Source organism: Alnus glutinosa, chromosome 9 (assembly GCF_958979055.1).
Source record: "Alnus glutinosa chromosome 9, dhAlnGlut1.1, whole genome shotgun sequence".
Classification (NCBI taxonomy): Eukaryota; Viridiplantae; Streptophyta; class Magnoliopsida; order Fagales; family Betulaceae; genus Alnus; species Alnus glutinosa.
This window is the reverse complement of record NC_084894.1, coordinates 7,553,805-7,567,275: the sequence shown is the minus strand read 5'-3', so window position 1 is coordinate 7,567,275 and position 13,471 is coordinate 7,553,805. Positions and strand designations below refer to the sequence as shown.

Genomic DNA, 13,471 nt, shown 5'->3' with positions numbered 1-13,471 from the left:
GAATATTCACCATTTTTGTGTTTATCTTCAGTGTGTTGGAGATGATATAGAGGACTTGGAGTACACTCCAAAACCAGAATTTGAAGGGTTTTTTAAAGTGACAAATGTGCAAAATGAGGTAATGATATGCATGCACACCCAACCACACCTACTTGTATTTGTATACACACGTATGTGTATCTATAAATGTATGTATCTGTGTATCTTTGCATATATTTATGTATGTAGGCATGCCTATATATGGTTGCACGAGTGTTTTTGTGTGTGCATGTCTGTGTGCATGCTTTGTCCATATACACGTGCATATTTACAAAGATAATTTTTGGTAAGTTATCTGGTCATTCTTGCAGGTAGAGCTTCTTAGACATTGGTTTGCCCATATGCGAGAGGTGAAGCCTGGTATTTATGTCACATACAATGGTGATTTTTTTGACTGGCCATTCTTGGAAAGCAGAGCAGCCTATCATGGGTTAAAAATGAGTGAAGTACGTTTTTTTTATTTATTTATTATTATTTCTGTTGGTTGAATTACGACATTCTCATAATAGAATTCTAGCTTTTAGACACTGAGAAGGAAAAGATGTAAATATCATTAGCTACATGCATAAGTTTTCCTTTCTCTACGGTACTCTATAAAATTCGTTTATTCGTAGCTAATTAACTTGATCAATGGTTGTAAATACTATTATTATAGTTAATCATTGATCTACCATTTGCTAATGCTTGCGGCTTCTGGCAAAAGACTTAAGAAATTACACCACTACAGGCTTCAACTGGACTCCAAATTCCTGAGTCTATGTTTTTGCTTGTAACATGTTGTGTCACATTAATTGTGTCTAGATTCACTCAAGCTTTACGAATGAGGTGCTTTACACACTTTGAGTTTTCTATGTCTAGGTTCAACTGTGGCTTTACACAACATTTAGTTTTCTGATCTTTAGCTTTATCAGCATTCAACGGCACCTATTACACATTCATGTATTTTTTTGGCCTTTCTGTTGGTATCTCAGATGGCATGCACTTTACTTGGAACTTCCATGTTTTGTCCTTTTGTATTCATCATATGAAAAATTACACTATCAATAATTGAGGAAAGTTACACATTTCAATTTCTTTTAAATGTTTCTTTGGACCTTGATACTATCGTTGGCTTGATGTGTGTTTGACATTATTATTCTAGTAAGTCTGTTAATCGTGTTCTGATATATTCGTGATCTTGGAGATATTCTCATTTCAGTTCTCATTGGGAGTTCTTGGTTTAAGCATATGCTACATATGAAAAATAATTACTTTTTTCCCCTTCTCTGTATGGACTTTTGTTTTTCTTTTTTTGGGCTTGTAGGAGGTAGGATTTCAATGTGACAAGAATCAGGGGGAATGTCGTGCTAAATTTGCTTGCCATCTAGATTGTTTTGCTTGGGTCAAACGTGATAGTTATCTCCCTCAAGGAAGCCAAGGCCTAAAGGTACCACTCCCAACTTGGTTTCAACTTCTTTGTACTTATTTTAACTTATGTCTGTTAAAAGTTCTCTTATCTTTCGTTTTCCCTGAAAAATTCTCTTATAGTATATATATCTTGAGGGTTAATCATGGTTTCTCATGGTTAATGAGCTTTTAGTTGTTTGAGATATTAACCTTTTCATTTTTTTTATTACTTTTTACCTATAAATGAAGCAATAAATGAAGCAATAAATTTTCATAATATTTCTGTATTATTTCTCTTCAAGGTCTTTTTCATATTGTTTCCAGCCTTTATCATTTCATTTCAAAAATCTATTTGAAAATTATTAAATTATTTTTTTTTAGTAAATTTTGCTAATTCTACTTGTAATTTTAAGTAATATGAGATAAGTTGTCTTAATTCTCTTGTTCTTTTCCCCTACTAGTTAAGTGGCTTCTCTTATATATTTCCTGTGTACATGGGGACGTTCTACGCTTTTTATAATATCTCAATTACTTAAAAAAAAAAATACCTTGACCCTCTCACTTTTTCGGTTTTCTCAAGAGTCTTGTTTTAAAACCATCGACTCCTTGTTGATTAATGGCACAATTTCTACCAACCGTTCGGAGATCAGTGAGCATATTGTCTAGTTTTATAGGGAGTTATTCACCAAGCAGTGCACTTGGAGGCCTAGGGTGGACGGTCTTTGTTACAACCCAACCCAACGACACAATATTGTTTGCTTTTGGCTACTCCAAACAAGACTTCGCAAGAGGTCATCTATCCTGGTACTACTCTCTCAGAAGCATGCTTAACTACAACGTTCTGATAGGTTCATGACCGTTGCAGCTTTAAAACTCGTGTCAAGAATGGTGCTAATATACACATAAGCACATACCCATTCCCATTCCCATACCCAGGCGATATGAGACTCACAATCACCCCCTCTTGAGACCCATCGTTCCCGCTAGTGACTCTCATGGGATCACCCCATTCTTGGCATCCCAGTGAATGCCCGCTAGTGATCCTCATAGATTTGTGCACGCTCTCTCCATCTCAGGCTGAGCAATGGCTCTGATACCATTTGTAACGACCCACTCCAACGACAATATTGCTCGCTTTTGGCTTCCTCGAACCAGACTTTCCAGAAGATCACTCATCTTGGTACTACTCTCCCAAAAGCACGCTTAACTGCGGAGTTCTGATAGGTTCATTGCCATCACAGCTTTAAAATGCGTTGTGTCAAGAATGGTGCGAATATGCATATAAGCACATACCCATTCTCATACCCAGGCGATGTGAGACGTCACAGTCTTCCCTTTGATTTTATTGATGAGGTTGAGGCTAGTTGGTTGGAGAGAGTTTGAGGAAAGGGAGGTGTGGAAGGTTGTGAAAGCTATGAATGGTGACAATGCACTGGGCCTTGATAGTTACTCTATGGCGTTCTTTCAAGCTTGTTGGGTTATGCTAAAAGAGGACATCATGAAGGTCTTTTATGATTTCCATGCTAGTGGGAAGCTTGAGAGAAGCCTTAATGCTACTTTTATCGCCCTCATTCCATAGATCCATGGGGCTGATGATCTCAAGTATTTTCGCCCAATCAGTTTGTTGGCTAACATTTATAAGATTATTGCTAAGGTTCTAGCTAACATGATTAAGAGGGTGTTGGAAAAGATCATCTCTAAGTCACAAAGTGCATTCATCTGAGGTAGGCAAATTTTAGATCCTATTCTTATTGCCAATGAATGCCTTGATAGCAGATTGAGATCTGGAGAGCCAAGAGTTATTTGTAGAATGGACTTAGAAAAAGCTTATTATCATGTTAATTGGGATTTTCTGTTGTACTTGTTGAGAAGATGTGGGTTTGGTGAGAAGTGGTGCTCTTGGATATCTCATTGTATTTCTTCGATGCGTTTTTCGGTTTTTTGGTGAATGGCTCCTCTACAGGCTTCTTTAGCAGCTCTTGTGGCTTAAGGCAAGGGGACTCTCTGTCCCCTTTGCTGTTTGTTCTAGTGATGGAGGCGTTGGGTAGGATGATTTCAGTTGCGGTAAGTGGAGGTTTGTTGTCTGGTTTCTTTGTTGGAACAAAGGTTGATATTTCTCATCTTCTGTTTGCTGACGATGCTTTGATCTTCTGTGGGGTTGACCTAAATCAGCTTGGCAATTTACGTAGCTTCTTCTTATTATTTGAAGCTGTGTTGGGTTTAAAGACAAACTTAGCCAAGTCGGAATTGGTTCCGGTGGGAAGTGTTGACAATGTGGCCGGGTTGGCTTGGATTTTGGGATGTGGGGTTGGATCCTTGCCTTTGAAGTATCTTGGTCTTCGTTTGGGGGCTTCCTTTAAGGCCAAGCATATATGGGACGACGTGATCGAGAAGATAGAACGTGGGTTGGCTAGTTGGAAACGGTTGTAGTTGTCCAAGGGTGGTAGGTTTACCCTAATCAAGAGCACCATTTCCAATCTTCTTACGTACTTCATGTCCCTCTTTCCTCTCCTTTCGAGTGTTGCAAATCGTATTTAGAAGCTCCATCGTGATCTCTTATGGGGCGAACTTGGGGACGAATTCAAATATCACTTAGTGAGTTGGCAGAAGGTGTGTACACCGATCTTTGAGGGAGGGTTAGGGATTAGGAATCTTTTGAGGTTCCATCTTGCTCTCTTGGGTAAATGGCTTTGGCGTTATGGGATAAAGAGGGAGGCTTGGTGGAGAGTAGTGGTGGATTCTAAATATGGAAGTTCATGGGGAGGGTGTTGTTCTAGTGAGCCCGTTGGGACGTATGGTGTGGGTTTATGGAAGAATATTAGGAAATGTTGGGGGAAGATCCGTAGTCACATCAGATTTGAAGTGGGTGATGGCTCCAAGGTTTGTTTTTGGCATGACTTGTGTTGCGGGGATATGACCTTGAATGATGCCTTCCCAGTTTTATTTGGCATTGCTTGTGCAAAGGATGCCCTTGTTGAGGCTCATTTGGAATTTTCAGGAGGTATCATTTAGTGGAATGTGAGCTTTGCTAGATCGGCTCAGAATTGGGAGGTGGATACCTTTGTCTCGTTTGATAGGTTGTTGTATTCAGGAAGATTGAGATGTGAAGTGATTGACAGGCTATGGTGGATTCCTTCCAAAAGAGGGTTGTTTGGCGTCAAATCTTTCTACAATGTCTTGGGTTGTCTTGATGGTATTCAGTTTCCTTGGAAGAGTGTTTGGAGGACTAAGGTCTTGTTGAGGGTGGCTTTTTTTGGGTGGTTGGCGGCCCTAGGGAAGATCCTTACCTTTGACAATCTCCTTAAGCGGAACGCCATTGTGATGGATTGGTGTGTTAGGTGCAAAAAGAATGGAGAGTCTGCGGATCACCTTTTTCTTTTTCTTCATTGTGAGGTTGCTTGTGCCATGTGGAATGCTTTCTTCAAACGTTTCGGGTTGTTTTGGGTTATGCCAAGACGAGTTGTTGCCTTGTTTGGTTGTTGGTGGACTGCTGGTAGCACTCGTAGGGCCATTGTTTAGAAGATGATGCCCTTGTGCCTTTTGTGGTGTCTATGTCCAAAGAGGAATGATAGGTGTTTTGAGGATTGTGAGAGATCTTTGGAGGAGTTGAAAGCTCTTTTCTTAAACACCTTATACCTTTGGACAACTGCTTATGTTTCTCCTTTAATGATTAGTTTTTATAATTTCCTTGTTCTTTTTGCCCCTTCTACCTAGGTGGCTTTTCTTGTATACTTCCTGTGTACATGGGGCCACCTTACGCTTTTAATGATATTTCAATTACTTATAAAATAGAAAAGAAAAGCCATGCTCTACATGCCACCACATTTATATAGATTCTTTAAGTGGCAAGTGATGCTTTTACTGTTAATTGGTATGGTCATTTTTAGTCCTGTTTCTCATACTTTTATCATGTCCATAGCTAAGTGGAAGGCCAATTGTAAGCTTTCACTACAATGCACAATATCGAAATTCCTATTCATTATCTATAGCTTTTCCGCATTTCTCAAGAAATGCATGCCATAGTCAAAGAGTGAATCCTTTGCATATTGATGACCACTGCATGTGGTTATCTTATAATTTATATTTTTAGCGAACAGTGGTTAGTGCATGGTTCATTTCTCAAGAGTGGCCATTTCAAGCACAGGCTGTCTCAGTTTAGATCTCCCCTCCCAGACCTGTTTTGGTTGGACCAGCATGAATTTACAAGTGTTGCCATCTTTGAAAGATAGATACTTCTATTTGCAGAATCCAGCTTGGAAATATTTATTTTCTGAACCAGACCTAATAATTAATAGCCACCAGATGCTCTGCCTTGCCTTTGCTTGAGTTACTTTAAATCAATATGTTGGCTTTGTTAAAAGATTAAATTTCAGTTTTCATGAATTGATGATGGACAAATTTTTTGAATGGATGCTTTTACGTTTAGATACACGGCAGGGTAACCTCAGTAAAATTGCCAAAGCTGTCACAAGACATTAGGGAATTTGATTTTTCGCCTGTTTGGTGTAGAATGGGTTATGCCTAGAAAGGTAATAGAATTGTTAGATTGTTGGCGAGGTCAGTTGGGAAGTCGTTTGGTTTTAGCTGTTTGGAGAATGTCCCCTTTGTGCTTAATGTGGAGCATATGTAAAGAGCGGAATGCAAGATGTTTGAAGATCGTGAGATGGCGGTGGAAGAGCTCAAGTACATCTTAGTCAAAACACTTTGTTTATGGACAATGGCATAAAATTTCTTTTCTATTTTTTCTGAATTTGTGGATTTCTGTTTTTTTCACAATTAGTGGGGTTATCTCTTGTATATATCTTTTGTGTTAGGGTTGCGCCCCTCTACGCTTATTAATAGATTACATTACTTTATCAAAAGAAAATATTTCTCTCAGAGAAAAAAAGATGAACTTCATGCTCCTTAAATATTGTTGTCATTATGGCAGAATATCAATTCCTTGTTTCAATACTTTTAGTGTCAATGTTCTTTCCTTTCCTAATATGTATTGTTCTATGATAAGAAAGCTCATTTGTATGCATTTTCTTGATCTTATGTCAGGCTGTTACTAAAGCAAAGTTGGGTTATGATCCCCTGGAGGTGAATCCTGAGGACATGGTTTGCTTTGCGAAAGAAAAGCCTCAGGTATGGAGTGACAGGAAATAGTGTTTCTGATGTAGCACAGTTTATTTGGCATGGTGTATGATAATTATTGCATTAGACAATGCTATATGATAATGATGACGTGATGTAAGGATAAAAGGATCACTATACAAAGTCCTGGAGAAGTGTTTATCAATTGCCTTTTTTTTTTTTTTTTTTTTTTTTTTTTTTTTTTTGGGAGGTTTTCTTGAGTGAAATGCAAGTAGGGAACTAGTCATATGCTGAGTTTTATTACAAACCCTTATATGGCATTCAGGGAATGAGGGAGAGAGTAGTTCAGCAATAAACTACCCTTCTTGCACTTTGTGTTGAGGCACCAGACAGGTCTGTCTATATGGTGATTTATAAGCCAGCAAATGCAAGAAAGCTCACCGCCTGCTCTGTCTTTCTTAACTACACACACATATATAGAAAGACATTAAATATATGGAACCAGCACACGCGCGCGCGCGCACACACACACACCCACACCTATATATATTGTATCTGTGTATGGAAGTTGCTGGTTCCCAACACCTCAGACACCCGTAACCCAAGTGCTAATGTCATTGTCTCAGGTTTGATGTGCCTAGGAATGGTATATGCCTTACTTCTTTTTCTTGGCAGTCAGCACTGTCAAAATATTTTTCCCTTGTTATGCCATTGCCTGTTATTACCTGTTAGTAGATTGTTTAGTTGAAACTTCTGTTTGATTTTTGCCTCTTTTTCTTTATTTACCTTTTTTGTTTGTACATTACCTTCTTGAGAACTTTACTAATACTTTTACTTTCTGTTGTTGAAAATGTTGTCACAGATGATGGCCTCCTATTCTGTTTCTGATGCTGTTGCAACTTACTACTTGTATATGACCTATGTTCATCCCTTCATTTTCTCTCTTGCTACTATTATACCCATGTCGCCAGATGAGGTTTTACGTAAAGGTAGTGGGACCCTTTGTGAAATGCTTCTTATGGTTCAGGTGGGTTCTTGTGCACATGCATTCTGAAGCTTTTAAACTTCTTTGTAAAGTAAGTTCTTCCACCATTAAGCTATTAAGTTTCTCCCAGTTTCACGTGTACTTTTTCTACCTTTACAGGCATACAAGGCTAATGTTATCTGCCCTAACAAACACCAATCTGACCCAGAGAAGTTTTACAATAGTCACCTTCTTGAGAGTGAGACGTATATAGGTGGCCATGTGGAATGCCTTGAAAGTGGGGTTTTTAGATCTGATATTCCTACTAGTTTCAACCTTGATCCATCTGCCTATGAGGTATAGCATTTTTTCTTCTGTTTCATGTACTGCTGTTATTGAGCAGACATTCAGTTTAAGTAGTTTTAAAATGACTTACACTTCTGGTTTGATTTAGTGCTCATCCTATACCTCTACATCATCTGCCATTATGGTTTCATTGAAGCTAGTCTTTACTAGAACTTGATAAACTCTGGTAAACTATCTCTGTTTATACAAGCATCGCATCTGACCAGACACTCATGCTTTTTTGTTTGTTTTGCTCTGTATAAAATTCATTGGTCACTATCTAGCGAGTTATTCTATTTTGCGTGACTCTTTTGTCCAAAAAAATGTGTAAACCTCTCCGCTCATTTGAAGTAAATGTATCATATACAGTTTTTTGGACAGGAGTCACAGAAAATTGTATCATGGAATGTCTAGCGAAACTTAAGATTGTATCATGGAATGTGAGAGGGCTGAATGAGAGGGATAAAAGGTTGAGGATTAGAGGTCTTATTAGAGAACGGAAGACAGATATTGTTTGTTTACAAGAGATTAAATTGGAGTCTATTTCTAAGGATGTAGTGCGTAGTTTATGGGGTTGTCAACATGTGGATTGGTCATACTTGGGGTCGAGAGGGGCTTCTGGAGGGATATTGTTAATATGGGATAGGTGGGTGGTGGAGAAGATTGCGGATTGTGTGGGGAATTTTATGGTTGCGTGTTCTTTTAGAAGTGTTGGTGATAGTTTTGAATGGCCTTTTGTGGGTGTGTATGGTCCAAATGATGATGTTGAAAGGAAATTACTTTGGGACGAGTTGGTTGACCTTATGAGTTGGTGGGAGGTGCCATGGTATTGGAGGTGATTTTATTGTTGTTCGTTATCCGTGTAAGAGATCAAATGACTCCAGACTACCTCCAACTAAGATGGATTTTTCAGAAATCATTTTTGATCAAGGTCTCATGGACATCCCTCTTGTAGATGAGAGTTTTACGTGGTCTAATAATCGTGATTCTCAAGTTTGGTCTAGAATTGATAGGTTTCTTCTCTCTCCAAAATGGGAAGAACAATTTCCTGATGTCTCTTAGAGAAGACTCCTTAGAATCAGGTCGGATCATTTTCCTTTGATGTTGGATTGTGGTGTGTCGGGTAGAGGTAGTCGGTATTTCAAGTTTGGGAATATGTGGCTGAAGTAGAGGGCTTTGTAGAGCAGGTGAAAACATGGTGGATGTCCTATAGTTTCTCAGGGATCTCCTAGTTATGTGCTAGCGCGCAGGTTGAAAGCCTTGAAGACGAATTTGAAGTGGAATGATGAGGTTTTTGGTAATGTAGGGAAGCAAAAAAAGGTTCTTTTGGATGGACTCCGTGAGCTAGATTTTATTATAGAGGGAAGATCTTTAATTGAGGATGAAAGGTTGATGTAGGAAAAAATGTCTAGGGAGTTGGAGAGGCTTATTCCTTGAAGAGGTGAGTTGGAGGCAAAAGTCAAGGGCTCTTTGGTTGAGAGAGGGGGACAAAAACACTAATTTTTCTATCGTGTGGCAAATTCGCATAGAAGAAATAATATCGTGGATTCTTTAGTTGTTAACATATCTATGTGGTCTGACTCTACAAAAATAAGGGAGCATATTGAGCAATTTTTTTTTTGATAAGTAAAATATATTGAAAAGGCGCAAAGCATATTGAGCAATTTTATAATAGGTTGTATTACAAACAGTTTAGTTGGTGGCCAAAGTTAGATGGCCTTTCTTTCCATGTCATTGATGCGGTTGAGAGGCTTGGTTGGAAAGAAATTTTGAGAGTGAAGTGTTGGAGGTGGTGAGAAAATGAATGGTGACAAGGCCCCAAGTCCTGATGGATTCGCTATGGCTTTTTTCCATAAGTGTTGGGAGATATTGAAAGATGACATTATAAATATTTTTCTTAAATCACCAGTTATCCCAAAAGTTTAAGTTAATAGAAAATAATGAATTTAGTCATTTAATTAATATTCTAACAGTCCCTCTCACGTGTGGGCTCAAACTTTCTATCAATAAGTGAGGCCCAACATGTGAAATGTTTAACTGAAATTGTAGTGAATTGTGGAGTCGGGGATCAAACTCATGACCTTTACTCTGATACCAAGTTAGAAGAGAAGAAAAAATGGAGGAAGAACGGCAAAATACTCTTATTTCCCTTGATGATCACTTGACATTGTTATATCGTTTATATAGAAAATTGAGAGAATCTAATATGGAAATGTAATCAATGAGAAATAAATTCAGATCAACCGTTTTGGGAAATTTCCTTCTTCAATAGTTTTCAAGGAGTTTGATGGCCGAGGAAAATTTGAGAAGAGCATTCATGCAGCTTTTATTTTCCTTATCCCTACAAAAGCCGGTGCTGTGGACACGAACAGGCTGAAAATGGTATTGGATAAGATTATTTATAGTTCACAGAATGCATTCATCTAAGGTAGACAAATTATGGATTTAGTTTTGGTAGCTAATGAATGTCTAGATAGTCAGATTTTACCTGGGGAACCTTGCGTGTTGTGTAAATTGGATTTGGAGAAGGCTTATGATCATGTTAATTGGAAGTTTTTGATACACTTGTTGAAGAGGTATGGCTTTGGGGAGAAATGGAGAGCTGGGATAGCACATCGTGTTTTTATGGTGCATTTCTCCATTCTTATAAAGGTTCTCCTTCTGGACTTTTTAGTAGTTCTTGTGGATTGAAACAGGGGATCCTTTGTTGCCTTTATTGTTTGTGGTTGTTATGGAGGCTTTGAATATGATGTTTTCTACAGTAGATAGGGGACTCTTATTAGGTATTTCGGTGGGGTCAAGGAATAACGAAGAGCTTATAATGTTTTACTATTGCTTGTGGATGATACTTTAATTTTTTGTGAGGCAAATTGTGAACAACTACATCATTGTTGTTGTTTTTTTTTTTTTTTAAATAATGGCAAATTTTATTAAAAAAGGTGATGCCAAATTTTGAATCTTAGTAATGTCATTTTTTTGTGAACAACTCCATCATTAGCGATGTCTATTCTTATGTTTTGAAACAATTTCAGGGTTGAAGATTAATCTAGCTAAATCAGAGTTGGTTCCCCCTTTGGAGATGTGAGTGATGTCAAAGGTTTGGCTCGTATTCTTGGTTGTAGAGTGGCATCTTTGTCGATGAAGTATTTGGGGAGGGGCCCCATATCATGATTGCCAATAGCTAGATAGTCATATAATGAGATAACATCCTCAGTCTCTTCCCTTGAGAGCTTCCTATAAGGCTACAAATATTTGGGATGGTATTGTTGAAAAAATGGAAAGTTGTTTGGCTGGTTGGAAGAGGTTGTATTTATCTAAGGGAGGTAGGTTGACTTGATAAAAAGCACTCTTTCCAACTTGCCTACTTATTACTTGTCTCTCTTCCCTATTCTTGTAGGCGTGACTAAGTGGCTTGAAAAGCTTTTGAAGGGTTTTTTATGGGGTGGAATTGGTGATGAGTTTAAGTTCCATTTAGTTAAATGGTCGAGAATTTGTACTCCAATAAATTCCAGTGGTTTGGGTGTAAGAAACTTGAGTTTGTTTAATTGAGCTCTTATGGGAAAATGGTTATGGCATTATGCTACGAAGAGGGAGGCTTTGTGGCGATTTGTGGTGGAAACTAAATATGATAGTTTGAGAGGAGGTTGGGGTTCCAAGAAGGTAGTGGGGCCCCTCGGAATTGGAGTGTGGACAAATATGAGGGGTGGGGAGTTTTCCCGAGTTTTGTTAGATACGAGGTGGGACATAGGTCCAAGATCAGGTTTTGGCGTAATTTGTGGTGTGGGGACCAACCCTAAAGACATCTTTTCCAGACTTGTTTAATAATGCATGTTGTAAGGATGTGTGAGTGGGGGATCATATACTGTTCTGAAATGGAACTCTTCAATGGAATTTATTTTCACTAGACTAGTGTAGGATTGGGAGGTGAATTCAGTCTCTTCTTTCTTTCACCTGTTGTATTCTATCATATTAAGGAAAGGAGGTGAGGATAAAATATGTTGGAAACCTTGCAAAAGGCGGAAGTTTGAAGTGAGGTCCTTTAATCATGTGTTATTCATTCCTACTAGTTCCTCTTTTCCTTAGAATATTGTTTGGAGAGTTAAGGCTTCTTCGAGAATGTCGTTCTTTGTGTGGACGACGGCATTAAGGAAAATATTGACTTTGGATAACCTAAGGAAGAGGAACGCCATAGTTGTGGATTGATGTTCTATGTACAAGAAGAGTGGGAAGTCCATGATCACCTTTTTTTTTCATTGTGAAGTGGCAAGAGAATTATGAAGTTCTCTTTCCATCCTTTTGGTGTTGATTGGGTTATGCCTAGAAGGGAAAGATAGTTGTTGGCTTGTTGGTGAGCTCAAGTAAGTAGTCGTAACATTTTGGAAGTTTGGAGGTTGGCTCCTTTGTGCTTAATGGGGTGTATTTGGAGGGAGTGGAATCCAAGGAGAATTGAAAATCGAGAGATTTCGCTAGTTGAGCTAAAAAATATTATGTTCAAATCCCATTATATATGGATAGTGGCATATAGTACTCTGCAACTTTCTAGTTTTTTCTAATTTTTTGGACTTTTGTTCATTTTCTCTCTAATAGGGGGTTTCTCTTGTATACTTCATGTGTACTAGGATTGCACCCTGTGCGTTTTCTAATGAGATTGAATTACTTATAAAAAAATATATTCTAAGTAGAAATATTTGGATATACACCAAAAGCAATTTGTATGTGCTTGTATGGGTACAAACATACTATATGTTCTGTAACCTTCTTTGTGTGGTATTACTGTGGCGCACACCAGTTGAATTTGTTAACTTGTCATATCACTTGTCTCGTAATGCTTTACTTTTTCTTCCTAGATATTTCAATGTAACAACTTCATTCATAGTTGATTCATTCCTTTTGTAAGATTTCCTGGAAGTTGCTTTACTGAATTAGTTATTTTTTTTAAAAAGAAAAAGCTCTTTACGTGCCTAATCAAATGCTACTCAATTAAGATTTCCTAATACTTATTTAGTTTTTTATTTATGCTTTGCGAATGTGCTTGATTCACACTGTGAGTATTTTGAATTACAGCAACTGATCAACAACCTTGACCGGGATTTGCAATATGCTGTAATAGTAGAGGGTAAGATGGACTTGGAATCGGTGTCCAATTATGATGAAGTGAAGAATGCTATAATGGAAAAGGTGCTGAGTCTTGTTTTTTTTTTTTTTGATGAATAGTTCTGAGTCTTGCTATTTCAGGCATATGATTTATGTTCTGATTATAGGGCTTACCCCCATGTCCAAAGTACGTTCAGCAGATTTCTTTTAAATAATATATTATTGTCCAATTTAAAAATCCTATTGCTTCTACAAAGCCTGCAATATTTTCTTAATATTATTCTTTACCATATAGTTTTTCGCCTAAGTGATGTTAATATCTAAATCTTTAAAGAGATATGCTTGAAGAATTGTTTTTGGATAATTCCCTCCCTCTGCAGCTTGTCAGATTGCGAGATGAACCTATACGCGAAGAATGCCCCCTTATTTATCATCTTGACGTAGCTGCAATGTATCCAAACATTATTTTAACAAACAGGCTTCAGGTATGCTGGTATAAATGCTTTAAGCTTTTGTGGATAACAATCAATTTTTTTTTTCTTTGTATTTTTTTGTATTTTTGGTTTG

The 13,471-nt window shown here is 37.8% G+C and overlaps 1 protein-coding gene across 1 annotated transcript in view; it reads left to right on the top strand.

Annotated features, from left to right (window-relative positions):
* Window positions 1-13,471, top strand: part of LOC133878041 (DNA polymerase epsilon catalytic subunit A-like) — a 49,058-nt gene that overhangs the window by 12,368 nt on the left and 23,219 nt on the right. The window contains exons 8-15 of the mRNA XM_062316526.1: window positions 32-118; window positions 351-485; window positions 1,343-1,465; window positions 6,469-6,552; window positions 7,364-7,528; window positions 7,646-7,822; window positions 12,875-12,988; window positions 13,285-13,389. Of these exons, the coding sequence (XP_062172510.1) occupies window positions 32-118; window positions 351-485; window positions 1,343-1,465; window positions 6,469-6,552; window positions 7,364-7,528; window positions 7,646-7,822; window positions 12,875-12,988; window positions 13,285-13,389 (990 nt within the window). The remainder of the gene's footprint in view (window positions 1-31; window positions 119-350; window positions 486-1,342; window positions 1,466-6,468; window positions 6,553-7,363; window positions 7,529-7,645; window positions 7,823-12,874; window positions 12,989-13,284; window positions 13,390-13,471) is intronic.